Source organism: Rhea pennata, chromosome 1 (genome assembly GCF_028389875.1).
Source record: "Rhea pennata isolate bPtePen1 chromosome 1, bPtePen1.pri, whole genome shotgun sequence".
NCBI lineage: Eukaryota > Metazoa > Chordata > Aves > Rheiformes > Rheidae > Rhea > Rhea pennata.
Window position 1 is genome coordinate 73,653,443 of NC_084663.1, and position 15,752 is coordinate 73,669,194.

The following is a 15,752-nucleotide window of genomic DNA, read 5'->3' on the forward strand; positions in this document are numbered from 1 at the left end:
GAAATATGCATTTCTTTTGTATGTTATATTGTATTCTTCAGGTGCTGTATTTTCTAGAATGTTGGTCTATTTTATTTTTTTATTAACATATGTGGAAAAATATTTGCAAAATTTCCAGGGAGGGTTACATACACTTTTTTTAAAAGTTTTTTGATACTCAGTGTTCAACATAAATTTCCACAAATATTTTCTTCACAGGTTTTTACAGTTGTAACACAGAAATTATGCCTGGTATAAATAACTGGACTTCTGATATTCAAGTAAGGTTATTTAGAGAAAATAAAAGCCTTTTTTTTTTTTTTTTTTTTTTTTCAAATTCTGTTGAACTAGTCTGTAGCAATTTCAATAGATACTGGAGATGCTGCATTTGAAAGATAAAGAGGATACTATATTGTGATAGAAATATAAGTAGCACTTTAGTTTAAAAAAATTTTTTGAGGGGCTGTTCCTTTGTGTTTTTAAATGCTGTTCTATAACATAGAACTTTACAAGAATATGAAAATTACAAAATAATTACAATAAATATGAATTTTAAATTATCAGGCATTTTTAAGAGCCTAGCTAGATTTTAGAGCCTCTTAAAAGAAGCAGATTATTGAATTAGTTACTTGGTATGAGATGATGAATATGATTGCATTAATATGTTAAGATAAATAAGAAAAAGTCAACTGGAGGAAACAAATTCCCTTTATTATAAAGTTTTCAACGTTTCAGTCAGGCTTGTACAACACAATACAGTGTCATATAGAGAGAGTCAAAACCGATAGGTGTGAGCTTCATTGGCGCTGTGCAGTAGCAGGCTGTGCAGAGGTACAACGGGTCTGAAAACAGTATGACCTGCATCAGTGCAGCATACTCTTTAGTTGATTGGATCGCTTCTGTATCTGTACATGACACTCCGTTGATGTCTACATTATTGTATACAACTTAGATTTTGTTACTGCTGTTGAAATCATGTATAGATGTAGCAGGATAGAATGACTCCTTTATGAGGCATATAAAAGGAAATAGAGTATTTCATGTGAGCTTAATCACCTTTTCATATATCCATATACACTAATTCATAGACATTCTTTGGATGTTTCCTTTTATTTGCAAATTCCCTGAGTGATCAGCATTGTATTTGACTGTTACTACAGTTTTCTTTTTTCTTTCCATCTCTCTCATTTTTCTTAACCAGGTTATGAGTTATTTATCTTCTTTATGAACTTGTTTCGTTTGTTTCTGTAACATGCAGAAGTATTTTTGGGGAAAAAAAAATGTGTGTTTGTTTTAATTCAGATGTTCACAGCAGTAAGAGTATCCAGATTAAGCAACATAAACCTGACAAACCAAACACTTAATAAGAACTTTAATGATCTCTGTGAGAATCTGTTGAAGGTAAGAGTCTTTCTTTACATATTTTAAATCATTCAAATGGAAGCAAAGTCAAATCAGACTTTACTGAAAATAACATTTGCTTCATAATTACTTCTCAGAATTAGACTTTACTTTGCACTATGTCTGTAAACTGCTCTGAAGATAGATTCAGATTAATGTATTAAAAATTTCCAAAGCTTTTTGAATCAGAATGAGTCCATTTACTGGTAGTGCAGTCTAGAAACAGCAATAAAAAGACCATTGCACAGAGTAGATTACATTTTGCTATGGATTCTTATGCCTCTAATTCTTTTTTGAGAGATACTATCATGGTTAGATGATGCCTTATATTATGAAAAGAATTCTGCTCTTTAATTTCTGTGAAATAACCCATACATTTCTTAGAATAACAGAAATAATGTCTTCTCTTCAACAGAGCTTATATTTTAAACTACGATCTATGATTCCCTGCTGCCTTTGTCATGTAAATTTTACAGTTGCTCTTCCAGAGGATGAATTAGTTCAGGTAATTCTGTCTTTTAGCATGCAGATGTGCTAGTTTGGCCTTTAATTAACATTTGGTGTTGTGAGGAAACTAGGATTGTGTTACTAGTATGTCTGGTGAATTCTGAAGAAAACCTTAAGGCTGTGATGTTCAGTGAGGAAAAAGGGTAACTTGTTGAGTTACCAATTTTTGAGACTCATGGGACTACATGGTACTAAGGGACACGGTGCTCCTGAAATGGCCATTGCCTTAATAAGGCATGAAACTAAAAGACTAGACATCTATAAAGATTTTGCCACATATTTGGTGTATGAGGGAGAAAAATTATATGTGCAATATATTAGAATATATACGCCACAATACGGCACACCAGATTCTAGGAATGATACCATCGTAACTGTCTGAATGTTTCTTTCTGTTTCAAAGGGATGCAGTATACTTTCTGATTTTTTAAATAAAATGTTTTCTGTACAAATAAAGCATTATTTTTGTGTGATCAATTAAAAAAAATCTTTATCTATCTGTCTTACAGATATAGTGAGAAATATTTTTTTATTTGGTCATTACACAAAGAAAATAAGAATTGATGAACAAAATCATAAACTTGGGACCAAACACTGTCAGGTGTATATTTTAACAACGGACCTTTGTATTAGCTACTATGCTCTGCTGTGAAGAATTTTTAATATTTCTACTTAGTTTATTTTCATTACTTTTCTGTAGAAAAACTTGGTTTTTGCAAAAATCTTTTTAAACGTTGCACAAAAAAAATTCATTTGAATTAATAGGGCAAATATCTCTTACTTACAGATCACAGTCACAGCTGTTGCAATTACATTTGACAAAAATCAAGCATTACAAGCTAATAAAGCCCCTACAGAAAAGTCACAGCAAAGAGGTAAATGTAGTGAGGCATGTAAAGTGAAGATAGAGAATATGTTTGTATATATATATGTGTGTGTGTGTGTATTTTTATATATAAATATATATATTATATATATATATATAGAGAGAGAGAGAGAGAGAGCCTAATGATTCTATGTTTTAATTTCAGTTAAATATAGAAGTTCTGTAAAATCATAGACTCATAGCAGAGTTAGATAAGGTTTTCAGAGTTCATGTGTATCCTGAAGCACGATCACTTAAACCTGTATGTGCTTGTACTTGAATAACTTAAAGTAACATGAAAAAGGTGCTTGATATTTCCTTATTCCACTATCTTTCCTGGAGTATTTTTCTCTAAAGACTTAATAGCATGACAGATGACCACATTTTCATTTATTTTGAAACACAGTGTAGTCATTAGAGAATACTTGTGCTTATAAGTAGCACATTCTGCGCTTACTTCAGGAAGGTAGGAAATAAATTTTTTATAATACAGAAAAGCCCCCAAAAACTTAAGTAGGTCAATTGTATTTTTGGAGCTCAGTGAAACATACTGCAGTATGGGAGGAATAGAAGAGACTACTGCAGTCTGTGAATGTTATCCTACTAACAAAGCACCATCTTGTGCTAGAAAAGTATGTATGTAATCTGCACAACTGAAAGGAATTTAGACAATTAGAGTTTGGAAAATACTCCATTCTAGAGAATGGGATCAAGTAGTAGAGCTTAGAGTAATGTGCTTCTAAAATATTGGTTACGTCTTACCCTGTTCAGTAGTAGCAACAAATTGTTTTCTCTGATGTGAAATAAATCAAGTCTTACTTTGCACTTTAACACAAGTTAACTTGGATCTGACTGGAGAGTCAAATGTAAACTACATGAGTCGGCTTAGTATTTTTTTAAAAGGTATTAAATCAAATCCTATTAAGTGGAACACAGGTCTGTTCAACTAATTTTGTAGCTGGATTTGTGGTTAGATGTCTGACTAACATAGTTCATACAGAACTATGTCACTATATGCTTATGCTGAATAAATCTGTTCCAGTCAAACATGTCTAAATTAAATCCGCGGTGCTTGTTATTATTAGCAGATCTTGTATTGGGAACTAATTATCAATGTGGTGTATTTTCTTGGTTGAAGCATCTACAGACAATGAAGAACAGCTACAATTTCCATTGGAACTTTGCTCCGATCCTCTTGCTTCTCAACCATTCTCACCAGCTAAAGGTTGGTCAAACGAAAGAACATTGAGCTCTGTTCTTCACCAGTTTTGAGTACTGCTCTTTCATTGTTACAGTAGCTTTAAAATATCTGTACTTCCGTATGGGTTAGTATTCTGTGCTACCTTAAGCGTAATGAAAATGATGTACAAATCAAAATTTTCAGGAGTTAAGTAAGAGAGGTTGGCTAACCTTCCTCTTCTCTTGCAAGTTCTCTGAGGTTCTCTTACCTGGCAAAATGGCTAGTGATAAAGGAAATTTAGTAAGTGTTGGTTATTGAAAATTCTCTTTACTGAATGGTTAAAGAGCTCCCTCTTTTGCTGATTAAATGAATTCTATTAAAGGAAGGTTTCTAACATATTTACTTGTATTTTCAGGGGTCAGTTAATTTTGGTAATAATATTCTCATTGTTTTGTAGTTACTTATTTTATGTATTTGTGTGTATTTAATTTTTAAATGATCATGCTATCACAGTGTTAACCTTTCAGTTTTTGAAAAGATCTATAAAATCTATCCAAGATAAACTTGCCCTTTATTTTGACTACCAGAGAAGACCGCTTTTTACAGTAAGGATGCTTCAGAACTTATATCCTCTCTTTTATTGAGGCAGAGAGTATTTGATTTTGAAGTCCTGGAGTCAAGTATTCGGTGTTCTACAATTATGCTGTAATATTGAAATTGGGTATTTAGTATGCAAAAAGGGAACATGTTCATTAATGTTACAGCAAATTCTATTGTTACAGCAAATTCTGTTGTTATTCCCCTCTATAGCTGTCTTTCTGCTTTTGTTATCTTCAAGTCTTGTGGTTATGGTTGAGAAAGTTGTAAAGCATTTTGTTATTTAAATAGCAGCAAGAAACTAGTCTTCAAAAGTAATGTGTTAGTTTAACATTTGGTTCAGTCTTAGTTCTGTATAAAATGAAGAATCCATACATTTCTGTAAAATCTTCAAAATGAGGTGCTTTATGGGCTTCAGTTATTTTATTTAGAATTGTCAATAAAAATTTCAGTCTCATTTGTCTGCACGTAAGAGAGCCTTTAACGTCTTTTCACTATACTATTTGTATAATAGATACTGACCAGTAGAGGGTAGCCTGTTCATATATATATATATATATTTATATCACTTTTCCCAGATTTCTTCACATTTCTTGCTGTATTGTACATCACTGGAGGCTTTCAGCTAGCTAATTATTTTACCAGTCATTTCTTCACAAGTACACACTGAGGCTTCAATGTAGTTATAGTTAGGTAGCAGATTGTTTAATCTATTGATCTCCTTATTTTACTTAATTTCTGTAAGGTTACTACCTTTTAAATGTACACAACCTTGTACTGTAATGAGTTTTAGTTAACAAATTGTTATTACCATATCTGAGGTGAAAATGTGAAAGGTTAATACTCAATTGTTTTTAATTTCTATATATAATCTCATTTTAAAATCATGTACTAAGGAAAGAGGGAAAAATAGATGGGAAAGCATGTTTTTATCTACTCAATTTATTAAAAAACTGTTGTAAATATAAATCAAAATGGTAAGATTCTTAGGACTGGTATTTTTTTGTTTGTTGAATTCTTTGGTTTGTTTTTCTGCTCCCATTTTTGCATTTGGCAGCACTTTATGTATCTGATTTCACTGTTAAGCGTGTGCTTATCTTGTTCAATACTGCTGTGAAAGGGCATCATATCCACATGCTGGTGTGGAGAAGCTGAAGTATTTTATAGATGCTGCATGTTACTATGTGACCTGAGCTTGTGTCTTAGGAGCCTGAAGAATGAGCGTCTTTTTCAGGAGTCTTGCTCACATCTTGTGGCATACGAGTTGTGCAGTCCCGTTCTGTTCCTTATTCAGAATGTGTGTGTGTTTTTTTTTTTATTTTTTTTTTTTTTTGAGAAGTGGAAACCTAACAGTGGGATGAAGTTTTGGTTTTTGTTTTTTGGCAGCAGTCTGGAGGAGAACTTCTAGAATCTGCTTTTCCTTCCTTATATGTCTGTAAATTGTCAGGGTCCTGAGGAAGACTAGAAAGTTTAAAGGATTTTTGCATACCCTAAGACACTACTGTAAGAACTGAGAATGTAAGTTGGGGGGGTTTATGCTTACTACACCCATTGAAGTTGTGGCCAGGAGGCAGATATGTGAGAAGAGGAAGATAAACTTTGCTTTACTTCCTGGTTCCTTGTATTTTACTTACAGCAAAAAGGCTTTTCAAAACACTTTCAAAGGAATAGAAAACTTAAAAATAGATTACAGTTGCACACTGTAGTATTCAAATGAGACTTGTAAGTAGTACAGAGATATATGTAATTAAATAAAACTACTATTGAACACTATTGAATTTGATAGAGTTTATTGATATTGTTACTGTATAGTGTGTGTACATCTATACACACACTATAATACATACTGTATCCTAATATGTAATATAGTATATACTATTGCATATACTTCTCCAATTAGTACACTGTATTCTTAAACTATGATATTCTATCATGAATTCTTAAGTTTGATGGTACTTAACAGTAGAATGTTAGTTGCATGTTTCAGATATAGATAGGAAGACAGGGAGAAAATTGTAACATACTGTTGGCATCTTAGTGTCTGACATGACTGTAATACAAGCAGAAAGTAGAGGGGTAAACTGGTCTATCCAAATGGACTGTTTGTAGTTGAGTCTGCCTTAGTGAGCTCTTTTTTTTTTTTTTTTTCCCTCCTCTCACCTAAAATATTTATAAGGCCATCTGTAATCAGAGGAGAACTCTTGTGTGTGTAAATAAGTATAGAATAAAAGATAAATATGGTGAGAAACATTGGATGTCTCCTAATAGCCTGTAAAATATTCTTAATTGTTTTTGGTGTTAGGGCAAGCTTGTATGCCATAAAATGTTTTTTGCTCTGCTGCTAATTTCAAATTATACAGAGGATGAACCAGAAAATGTGTGAAACCAGATGCAAGTGCAATAAAATCACTTAGCATAATAGGTAAACTATTAAAAACAACTTTAATCCTAGAGGTCAAGGTCTGCGTATGTAAAAGAAAGCTAGGAGGTGGGAGATAGGGCAGAGAAGGGAACAAGGAGTGAACAAGAGCCTACTGAATTAATAGCAGAAATCAGTAAGAAACTACAGTGTAGGTGAACCATCTAGTGAAATACAGTGACAATCAGAGAGCAGCAAGACTATTAAAAGGCATGTTAAAGGGCATGAAACCCTGGGAAATGTATTGGAAGATTCTAGAGTTGATGCGAGCAGGGACGCCTCCAACAAAATAGATGACTAGACTCAGAGTGACGTTTTCCATTCTTGTCACTTCTGTTTATAGTTAAAAGAATAATGAACATATATTAAGCGTCAGTTTCAAATAATTGACTAGTGGCGTTTTAAGGAGTATAATAATTCTGTAAAGATTTTTAGTGTTTGGAGGGTTGTTAACCTTTGCAACTTCATCAGAAAGTATATTTTCCATGCTACTGATTGGTTAGAAAATTAACTTATTTCTGCTAAGACATGAATCATTTGTGAAAAGAAGTGTTCTCCTTGTAAAGATCTCTCAGTGGAGAAAGGAGAGAAAGGAGACTGCAAATTGGTGTTAGCAGTAAATTCTGAATCACTTTTTAAAAATTATTTGATCCCACAATTATTATAAAGAGACTGCTCTGACATCCAGTGTGTCACTTGGTTTTGTTGGAACTCCATGTTAATATGGCAGCTGTCAGAGGTGATGAAATAGAAAACAAGGATTTAAAAATAAACTTTGCTTTTTATTTGGTGAAATATCCTCATTTTAATCTTATTTGTATCTTTTCCACAAGAAAATCTAACAAAATACTCACTTAAAACATCATGAAAGAAGCTGAATTAAAGACTTTTTCAGTGTTAAAAAGAGGCCTGTGAAATATCTGTACCATACTTCTTAAAGGTGGGTCTACTTCTAATTTTTATGGAGTAGGTTGGTAAGCAGTCTTGGGCTGGAGCAGAAGGTGGCTTTTCTTTACAATGTTAAGCTTCTTCAGGGTTAACTGTTAGGAATCATTACTATTTCACTTTTGTGTCACCATTTTTCCAAAAGCATAAATGTAAATGCTGATATGTAGAGTCAAGCCCATTTAACTACTAATATACAGATCTCTCTCCTGGGAGCTTCCCTGCTTTTCCACTTTCCCACATCCTTTACATCAAGGATATGGCCTCATTTCCATCATTTGTCCTAGCGTATGTCAAACAAGTGAAATAACTTCAGCAGTGGCACTCACTGAAAGCATGCATATACTCAGCAAAATCTCCCAGCAAATGGAAACAACAGGCTGTTTCTTCTTCATGCATTTTGAAGTTATTCTAACATTAATATTTTTATCTCTAGTTTAACTGACTCAGAGCAGGTTTGAGGTTAAATTTTACTTTAAATATCATTTATAGATATTGATAATACCAAATAATTTTCAAAATTCAAGTTTTTAACTGTGAAATGAAAGAAGCTAGCATTATTATGGGTGGCTTCATCTTTTTTGCACGCTCTAATGGCAAGTTTCAAGAAGAATAATCTTCAACTTCTACTTTTTCCCACTGTATGTTAAAGACTATTACTGCATTTTAAGCCTAGATGATGTAATCCTTTTTTTTAAGTAGCAGATTAAATTTAAGTAGCAGTAACAAGTCAAAAGTATTTTTTTTCCTCTTATTAAATTACTGCAGTGTGTTTACTTTTCATGTTTGCAGATAGCCTTAGAGCTCCAAAAGCAAGGAGGCTTACACCAGCAAAGAATCATTGTTAGCACTTTTCTCAGCTGGTAGTAATTTTAGAGGCCTTAGAGTAAGTTAAGGGTATACTCATTTATTCAGACTCGAGAAACCAGATAGCGATGCTAATCGTGCTCTAATTGCAGTTAGTAATAAAGCCAAGTTTTCTGAGGACTGCTGAGAACTAACAGGTTAATAATTCACTGAGTGGGATTTATGTGAGCAAAAGTGCTTACTTATTTCTGATCTAGTTGTCTTGATTCCTGTTATAGCCAATGGAGAGAAATACATGTTGCTCGGACATAGTATAGCTTATCCTACAAGAAACATTAATCTTAGGATCAGATGTATTGCGCTCTAGAAGTCTCTCTCCGCTCATAAAGGGGGCAAGAATGAGTTGATATCTAAAGTTGGATGGGGAAAATCCATCCTCTGTTTCATAGAGACTCAGCATGTTTGCCTGTCTTCAAGACCCAAGTAGGAAAAGTGGTTTCCCACTCAATCAATTTTTGTTACACCCCATCATTGTGAGTAGGATCTTATGTTCACTGCTTCTCAATTTTTACCATGATAAGTAGTCTAAGTTCTGATCATTTTGAAAGTCTAATCTGTTATCATCCTAGAGCATAGAAAAAGTAATTTTTTTAAGGTTAAATAGTAACTCATGGCACAATAGAGCCTACATTTATTTTTGCATTAAAATAGTATTTTAAGAATTACTAAAAGGTGAAAAGCCAAAAGTCAGATTGAGACCCAGTTTCTGTAACTGCATGGTATAGTAACAGACCATAAATTCATCTTTCTCATGCTAACTGTCAGAATAGTGGGAAGAACAGTCTTCATAGAGCCATTATTTCTAGTGACTTTAATTGTCTGCTGTCAGAGATGATGACAGTAAATACCCTGTTGTAAGTGAGATGGCTGTATATGCTTGTGTGTTGCTTGGTTGTATGCTTTTGAGTATAGAATTGGAAAGTGTGCTAAGACCAGCGTAGACTTGATGGTGGGTGGTACTTATAAAAAGAAGGATAATTAGAAGCCTGATTTATGATTTTGGTCTTGCTCTTTCTTCCTGTTTTCAGAATAGCTAAGTTGAGAGCTTATCTGTTGCTTTGTGTTCAAAGGGAAATCATAATTAAGCTCAATTTTTTCTTCGCTTCCTGAAAATCTTTGTTTTTGGTAATGGATGGGAGGTTTTTTTTTTTTTGTGTGTGTGTGTGTGTGTGTGTGTGTGTGTGTGTGATTTAATTATTTCAACTGTGTTTTTCTTTTCTTCTTTTTTTTTGGGCCTTCTGGAACATACAATCTTAGTCACCTAGCTCCCATTTAAAAAGAAAAAAAGTTTAAATCAAATTAATTCAATATAAAAGTCTTAATTTGGTGTAGCATGCATTTCACTCTTTTTGCCTCTATAGTTACTGGTCCCCAGTGTGTGTCTCTTCTGTGTTCTGTATTTATTGTCTAGTCTCATATCTTGGGATGGTCATTAACCATCTCAGTTGCACTAATTATACATACACACACACACACGATATATATAGTGTGTGAATACATATGTTTGTATATAGAGTGTGCATATATGCTAATTTATATATATATATGTATGTATGTATAAATTACAGATTTTTTTTCCCCAGTCTCGTTGAAACATACTGTGTAAAGTACACATTAGGTTTTTTGAGCTCCTTGTTAATTGTATCATACTACTTTTACAGTTGTATTTAATTATCCAGATATTCTTCAGTCATAGTTATTTTTTTAAATCAGCCTACTCTAAGTGGTATCTTAACTGCTTTAGAGAACTCTGTAGTAGCAAATGATCTCATTTTGATTTGCAAGACAAGATATAGTAAAGTTAATTTATACCAATTTATAATGTGCTACCAAGTTAGATTACTTAGTGTAATATATGCAGAAGAATTTCTTCTGATATTTTACTCTCTAAAATTGTTTATAAGAAGAAAACCGTTGCTACATACTACCAAACTCTACAATTAATCATGCTTGTACACTGCCTGAGTGGAACTCATTTTGTCTTATTAGAGGTCCTGGAGGGTGCAAGTTCCCACACAGGTATTCCTGCTGCACAGAGAGGTGAGTTAACCTAATTTAGCCATATGCCAGAACAGAATGAGCATTCTTGGGATATTGGTATACTCTTTTTGGATGTGTCTTAATCCAGGAAGTGTTTACTAGTTAACTGAGAATGCATGCTCTTACGTGGCTTATTGATATTGTGATATTTTGATATTTTTTTAATTGCAAAATTCAGGTTTGTTAATAATAAGTGTGTCTCTGTCAGATAATAGTGTTATCACTTTATCTGCCAGAAAATCAATTTCTTGAGAGAGAGCTTTTTTGCTTTTAGTATCTTGTCTTAAATTGAAGATAGCATGTGTTCCTTTTGTTTCTTCAGGATAATGAAGAAATGGTGTTTTCAAACCCTTTTTTTTTTTTTTTTTTTTTTAAGATATGCAAACACCCCTGCAACTAAAAAGTCATAGCAGAAACAATTCTAGTTTTCATTGTCATTATAATTTGAGGCTTAGGTGTGGGAGAAGTTGGGGGAAAGAAAGTGATATTTTTTTAAGGAAAATACTTCCCCAATAAAACTAAGGTGTTGTTTCAGCTTGTGACCCTTATCCTGATCCCCCAAACTTTTTTTGGTGATTAGTTATTGATAACAGTGGTTAGGAGGTTTAATTCATGGTCTGCAGCTCTTTATGAAAAAAAGAATAGCAGTGCAAAATAAAACAAGGCGTAAATAAACTTACAGAAACCAGAATTTAATATCTAAAATCAGACTTAAAAAAAAAATAGCATAAGGTGTTAATGACTGTGTTTTTTCAGTGATGAAGTCCCAGTCAGGTTCACAGATGTGACACCACTTTGGACAAGTGTCCAAGCCCATACTATAATTTTTTCCTTTAAACAGACCTGGAAAGGGATGTTCATTCTCTCTCAGACACAGATAATTGCTTCCTCAGAAGGAGCATTGAGATGATCAAGAGACATCATCCATATTTTTTCTTTGTTTTTTCTTTTGTTTTTCTGTCTGTGTTTTCAGCAACGTCAGTTGATTACAGTTCCTTTGCAGACAGATGCAACAGCTGGATAGAGCTCATTAAACTGAAAGCTCAGACCATAAGGCGCGGATCAATTAAGACAAGTAGGCGGCTGTTTCTACCACGTTATGATAATCTGAGACATAGCTCTGATTTCCCAGTGGTGAATAGTGGAGTTTTCTGCCCAGCAATAGTATTGCAGATCAAATATAGAATGAATATCTGAGTGTGAAAATTGCAGACATTCTTAATGTCTGTATAAGCTAGTACAGGGATTATGAGCTTAGTATCATAAAGAGCAAAGTACAGTATTTCTGTTCACTATTCACTTAGTAAAAATCAGTTATTGATAAATGTGTACGGCTACTAATTATATAACATACACTGCATGGATGTAGGTGTATGTATGATCTTGGAAAATTATTGGTGAAAAACAGGAAGCAATCACCAAGGTGACAGTCAAGGCAATGGTCACTAAATTAGCAAGTGGTGAGTTATTCTTCAGTAGTTCTTTGGCCACAGGTCTGACTATCTTGCTTAAATTAGCAGAGATTAATACCTGTTTTAATGGAAAATGCTGCACTGGGGAAACACAACAACTTTCACACTCTTCTTTTAATAATTTGTTCCTCCAGCAGAATATGTATTTCAAAATGTTGGCACTTTTTTCTTTATCTTCACCTTATAACTGATTGTTGTATGTGCAGCTACTCGCCTCAATGTTTTCTTTTGCAGGAATGCCACTCTTCCAAATAAATTCCATTTCAGCTTTTTGTCTCCTTTTGCATGCATTGCATGATAATTTCCTTTCTCACATGATATGGCTGAGCATCACAGGCAGCTGAATGTTGTCACCAAGCTATTTGGAAACCATAAAGAAGAGTTATTTTGTGTTAAGTAATTAATCTTATGTGATAGTTACTTTTCTTTCTTTTCTACCTTTTTTAGCTGCTTCACTTGATAAAGCAAGTCCATTGGCTGAGGGACACTTACGGCACCGTTCTGTTCCGTCATGCACCAATTCCACTGTCTCGGTTGTTAAGATGACACCTCTTTCTTTTATACCTGGGGCAAAAATAACCAAATATCTTGGGATAATCAACATGTTTTTTATACGAGAAACCACTTCTTTGCGTGAGGTGAGCTGCATATCAGGGATTGGTGCTTTTTGTTAGTTATAATAAAGCAAAATACATTATCTAGTATCTGTAAAGGTTTGATTTGAGGTATGGCATAAGGGAATTGAGGTTTTATGACTTGAGGCTAGGTACAGAATGAGGAGGGAAGGGACTGTTTTGCTGCTTTTGTTGTAAAAGAACTACTTTTGGCCTTTTGTGCCTTTTCAGCAGTAAGTAGCTAGTGATAATTAAATGATGAACTCGAGTTGTCCAGGTTATTTATTATCTAGATCTGGATAATAAATACTGCCCTGAGCATGCTGAAATCTGAGATATGTTCCTCATCGTTTTCTTGTCATTTTGGGAAATAGCTGCATCCTTCTGCCACAGTTTCTGTTCACAGAAATGGAATGCAGTGCTTGTCAGGGCTGAACCTGGTGTGCTGATGCTTCTAATTACACGTTGATAAAATTACATAGCAGATTTAATAAAAATGATCAACCTTCATAAAAATGGGTTAAGTAGCTCTGTAGAAACTTTTATTAGATGAACTTGTTGTTTGGCTCTTGCAAATTATGACCTCTTTTAATGTGAGGAATCTGTGTGAAAATGTCATTTTCAGAAAAGACAGGATACGACCTGGGAAATTGTTACGTGGCAGTTACTGTTCTAACTGCAGTTTCTGTAAATACAAATTAAATACTGATATATGAGCTTTGTAATTCTGATGGCAGATGTAGGTTGCTCAAGTATTTATTTAGGTCCTCCATGAAGTTGGGAAGCCTCTACAGCATCTGATGTTGTCAATGAACTATTTTCAGCAGCTAGGGCAACTATCTCTAAATCTATTTCAGCTACATAGGCTGAATTGCATGCCAGTTTTAATACTAGTTGAACAGCACTGCCCTGAGGCCTTAACAGAGTCAAAACACAGTGGTAGTTGTATCCAACTTGAGCAACTTAGTACAGGTTCTACAGAAAAATAATTAGCAGTATTTTTAAGTCTAATTTATCCATTGATTTTAGGTTCTGTAGTTCACACGTGGATATCTGTAATCTTTATCAAATTTTGTATTGGATTTATAACACTACTGATTTTTTTCCGCTAGTTTCTGTAACTGTTCAAACACTCTGACAAAATCTGCCTTGCATATGAAGTGACAGACTCATTGACATTTTGGGTTCTGGCTGCAGTTGACTTCATTTGTATGTTATGCTTTGATGAGTTTATATTTGCCCTTTTATTTATCTTCATCCAAGATAAAGCTTTGTTTTCTAGCTCCTAATCTGTTGTATCTGTCTGTTCAGGATGGATTATACTTTTGTCAGCAGTGATCAGGGCAGCCTGTGCTTGTTCAAGTTCAGCTTAGTTATGTCGCTTCTTCTACTTGCTTGACTCATTTGTTCTGATGGTGCACATAGGTGGGAAGTGTACTGATCTTGCCTTTCAATTTCGTGTTGAAATTTTACAGATCTTTGGATCCAGTAATGAGCTCTGTTCAGTCAGTTTCTTTCTTCAGTCATTCCTGTTCCCTTCTCTCCCCCTCCCCCAAAGTGGTTGCTCATGGTCTTTCATAAGGACTATCTGTGGAAAAACTGCTTCATTGTTTTCTTTCTCTTCCCTTCACTCCAATTTGAATTATTCAATTCATAGCCGAAGAAGCAAAAATCCCCCACAAACACAGTCAAGTCAAAACAATAACTAAGCGTGATGGCTAGAAGTTCTGTTAGGCTTCAGGGAAAGAAAACTCTTAACACCCTGCTTGGCAAGGGACAGAGCAGAAAGTTGGGCTCTTTCAAAGGATCATTTCTTCACAGTGAAGGTTGAGAACTAATGACAGTCATTAGCAGATATGAAAATATGAACAGATACAAAGTCATACTGACTAAAGGTGATGTGCAGTCTCTACCAGTCGTTTCCTGGAAGTTAAATCCCTTTTAATCCTCTGTTCAGTAGGAACTATTCTGTACTTGCTTCCCATTTTCAAAAAAAAGAGGGGGGGGGGAGATATCCTCCCTGATGAAAGAATTACATATTTGTCACTGGAATAGTGTATGCTCCTGCAAGGGTGTAGGAATGTCTGAAGAGTATGGGTGGGTATATGTAATATTATGATTGCAAATAGCACTCAAAAATGAATAACCTAGTTTTTCTTTTATTCACACATTAAGTTCCATTGATTTAACAGTGGCTCATTAAATAGTGTGTCTTTATTCCTTGAATAGTAGTGTTTAAGTTCTGTATATGTTCTATTAGGACTCACTGGAATATTCAACTGATAAAATGTAAGAAAGGTATTCAGCATCTCATAGTGATGCTTACATAATGTATCTTTGTATTGTGTGCTCTCTTCCGTTTTAGGAGGGTGGTGTCAGTGGTTTTCTCCATGCTTTTATTGCTGAAGTGTTTGCAATGGTGAGAGCTCACGTGGCAGCTTTAGGAGGGAATGCAGTTGTCTCATACATAATGAAACAATGCGTTTTCATGGAGAACCCAAACAAAAATCAGGTAAACTGAGATATGAAATAATAGTGCTGTTATGATTAGGATGATACAAGTACATGTTTTATTTATATAAAAACTGTAGAGTTATGTCTGCACAACACTTTTGGATCTCTCTCCATAATGTTTGTTTAAAGAAAAAAGAAATGAAGAACATTTTAACCCCTGTATTAACATGAAAAGGCAAATATACATCTTAAATACCTAAATGGATAAAATACTAAATTCACTAAACTGAAGTAAATTACAGGAAATGGTAGTGCTGATTTATTTAGCCTTCCGGATGTTGTGATGTTAGTGTTTCCATCCTTACGTGGAATTGCTTATATGCTCTATTTTGGTTCTAATGGGAGGAAACTT

The 15,752-nt window shown here is 34.1% G+C and overlaps 1 protein-coding gene across 13 annotated transcripts in view; it reads left to right on the top strand.

Moving 5' to 3' along the window:
* The window catches only part of C2CD5 (C2 calcium dependent domain containing 5), a 74,951-nt gene that overhangs the window by 57,537 nt on the left and 1,662 nt on the right, over positions 1-15,752 (top strand). For 8 of the 13 annotated variants that reach the window (XM_062591669.1, XM_062591676.1, XM_062591699.1 and 5 more), the window contains 9 exons: positions 199-260; positions 1,282-1,380; positions 1,796-1,885; positions 2,675-2,762; positions 3,891-3,977; positions 10,750-10,800; positions 11,774-11,875; positions 12,720-12,910; positions 15,252-15,398. In XM_062591669.1, coding sequence (XP_062447653.1) covers positions 199-260; positions 1,282-1,380; positions 1,796-1,885; positions 2,675-2,762; positions 3,891-3,977; positions 10,750-10,800; positions 11,774-11,875; positions 12,720-12,910; positions 15,252-15,398 — 917 coding nt within the window. Of the gene's footprint in view, positions 1-198; positions 261-1,281; positions 1,381-1,795; positions 1,886-2,674; positions 2,763-3,890; positions 3,978-10,749; positions 10,801-11,773; positions 11,876-12,169; positions 12,254-12,719; positions 12,911-15,251; positions 15,399-15,752 lie in introns of those variants that run through there. The other 5 variants (XM_062591692.1, XM_062591718.1, XM_062591736.1 and 2 more) reach the window with 4 other exon arrangements.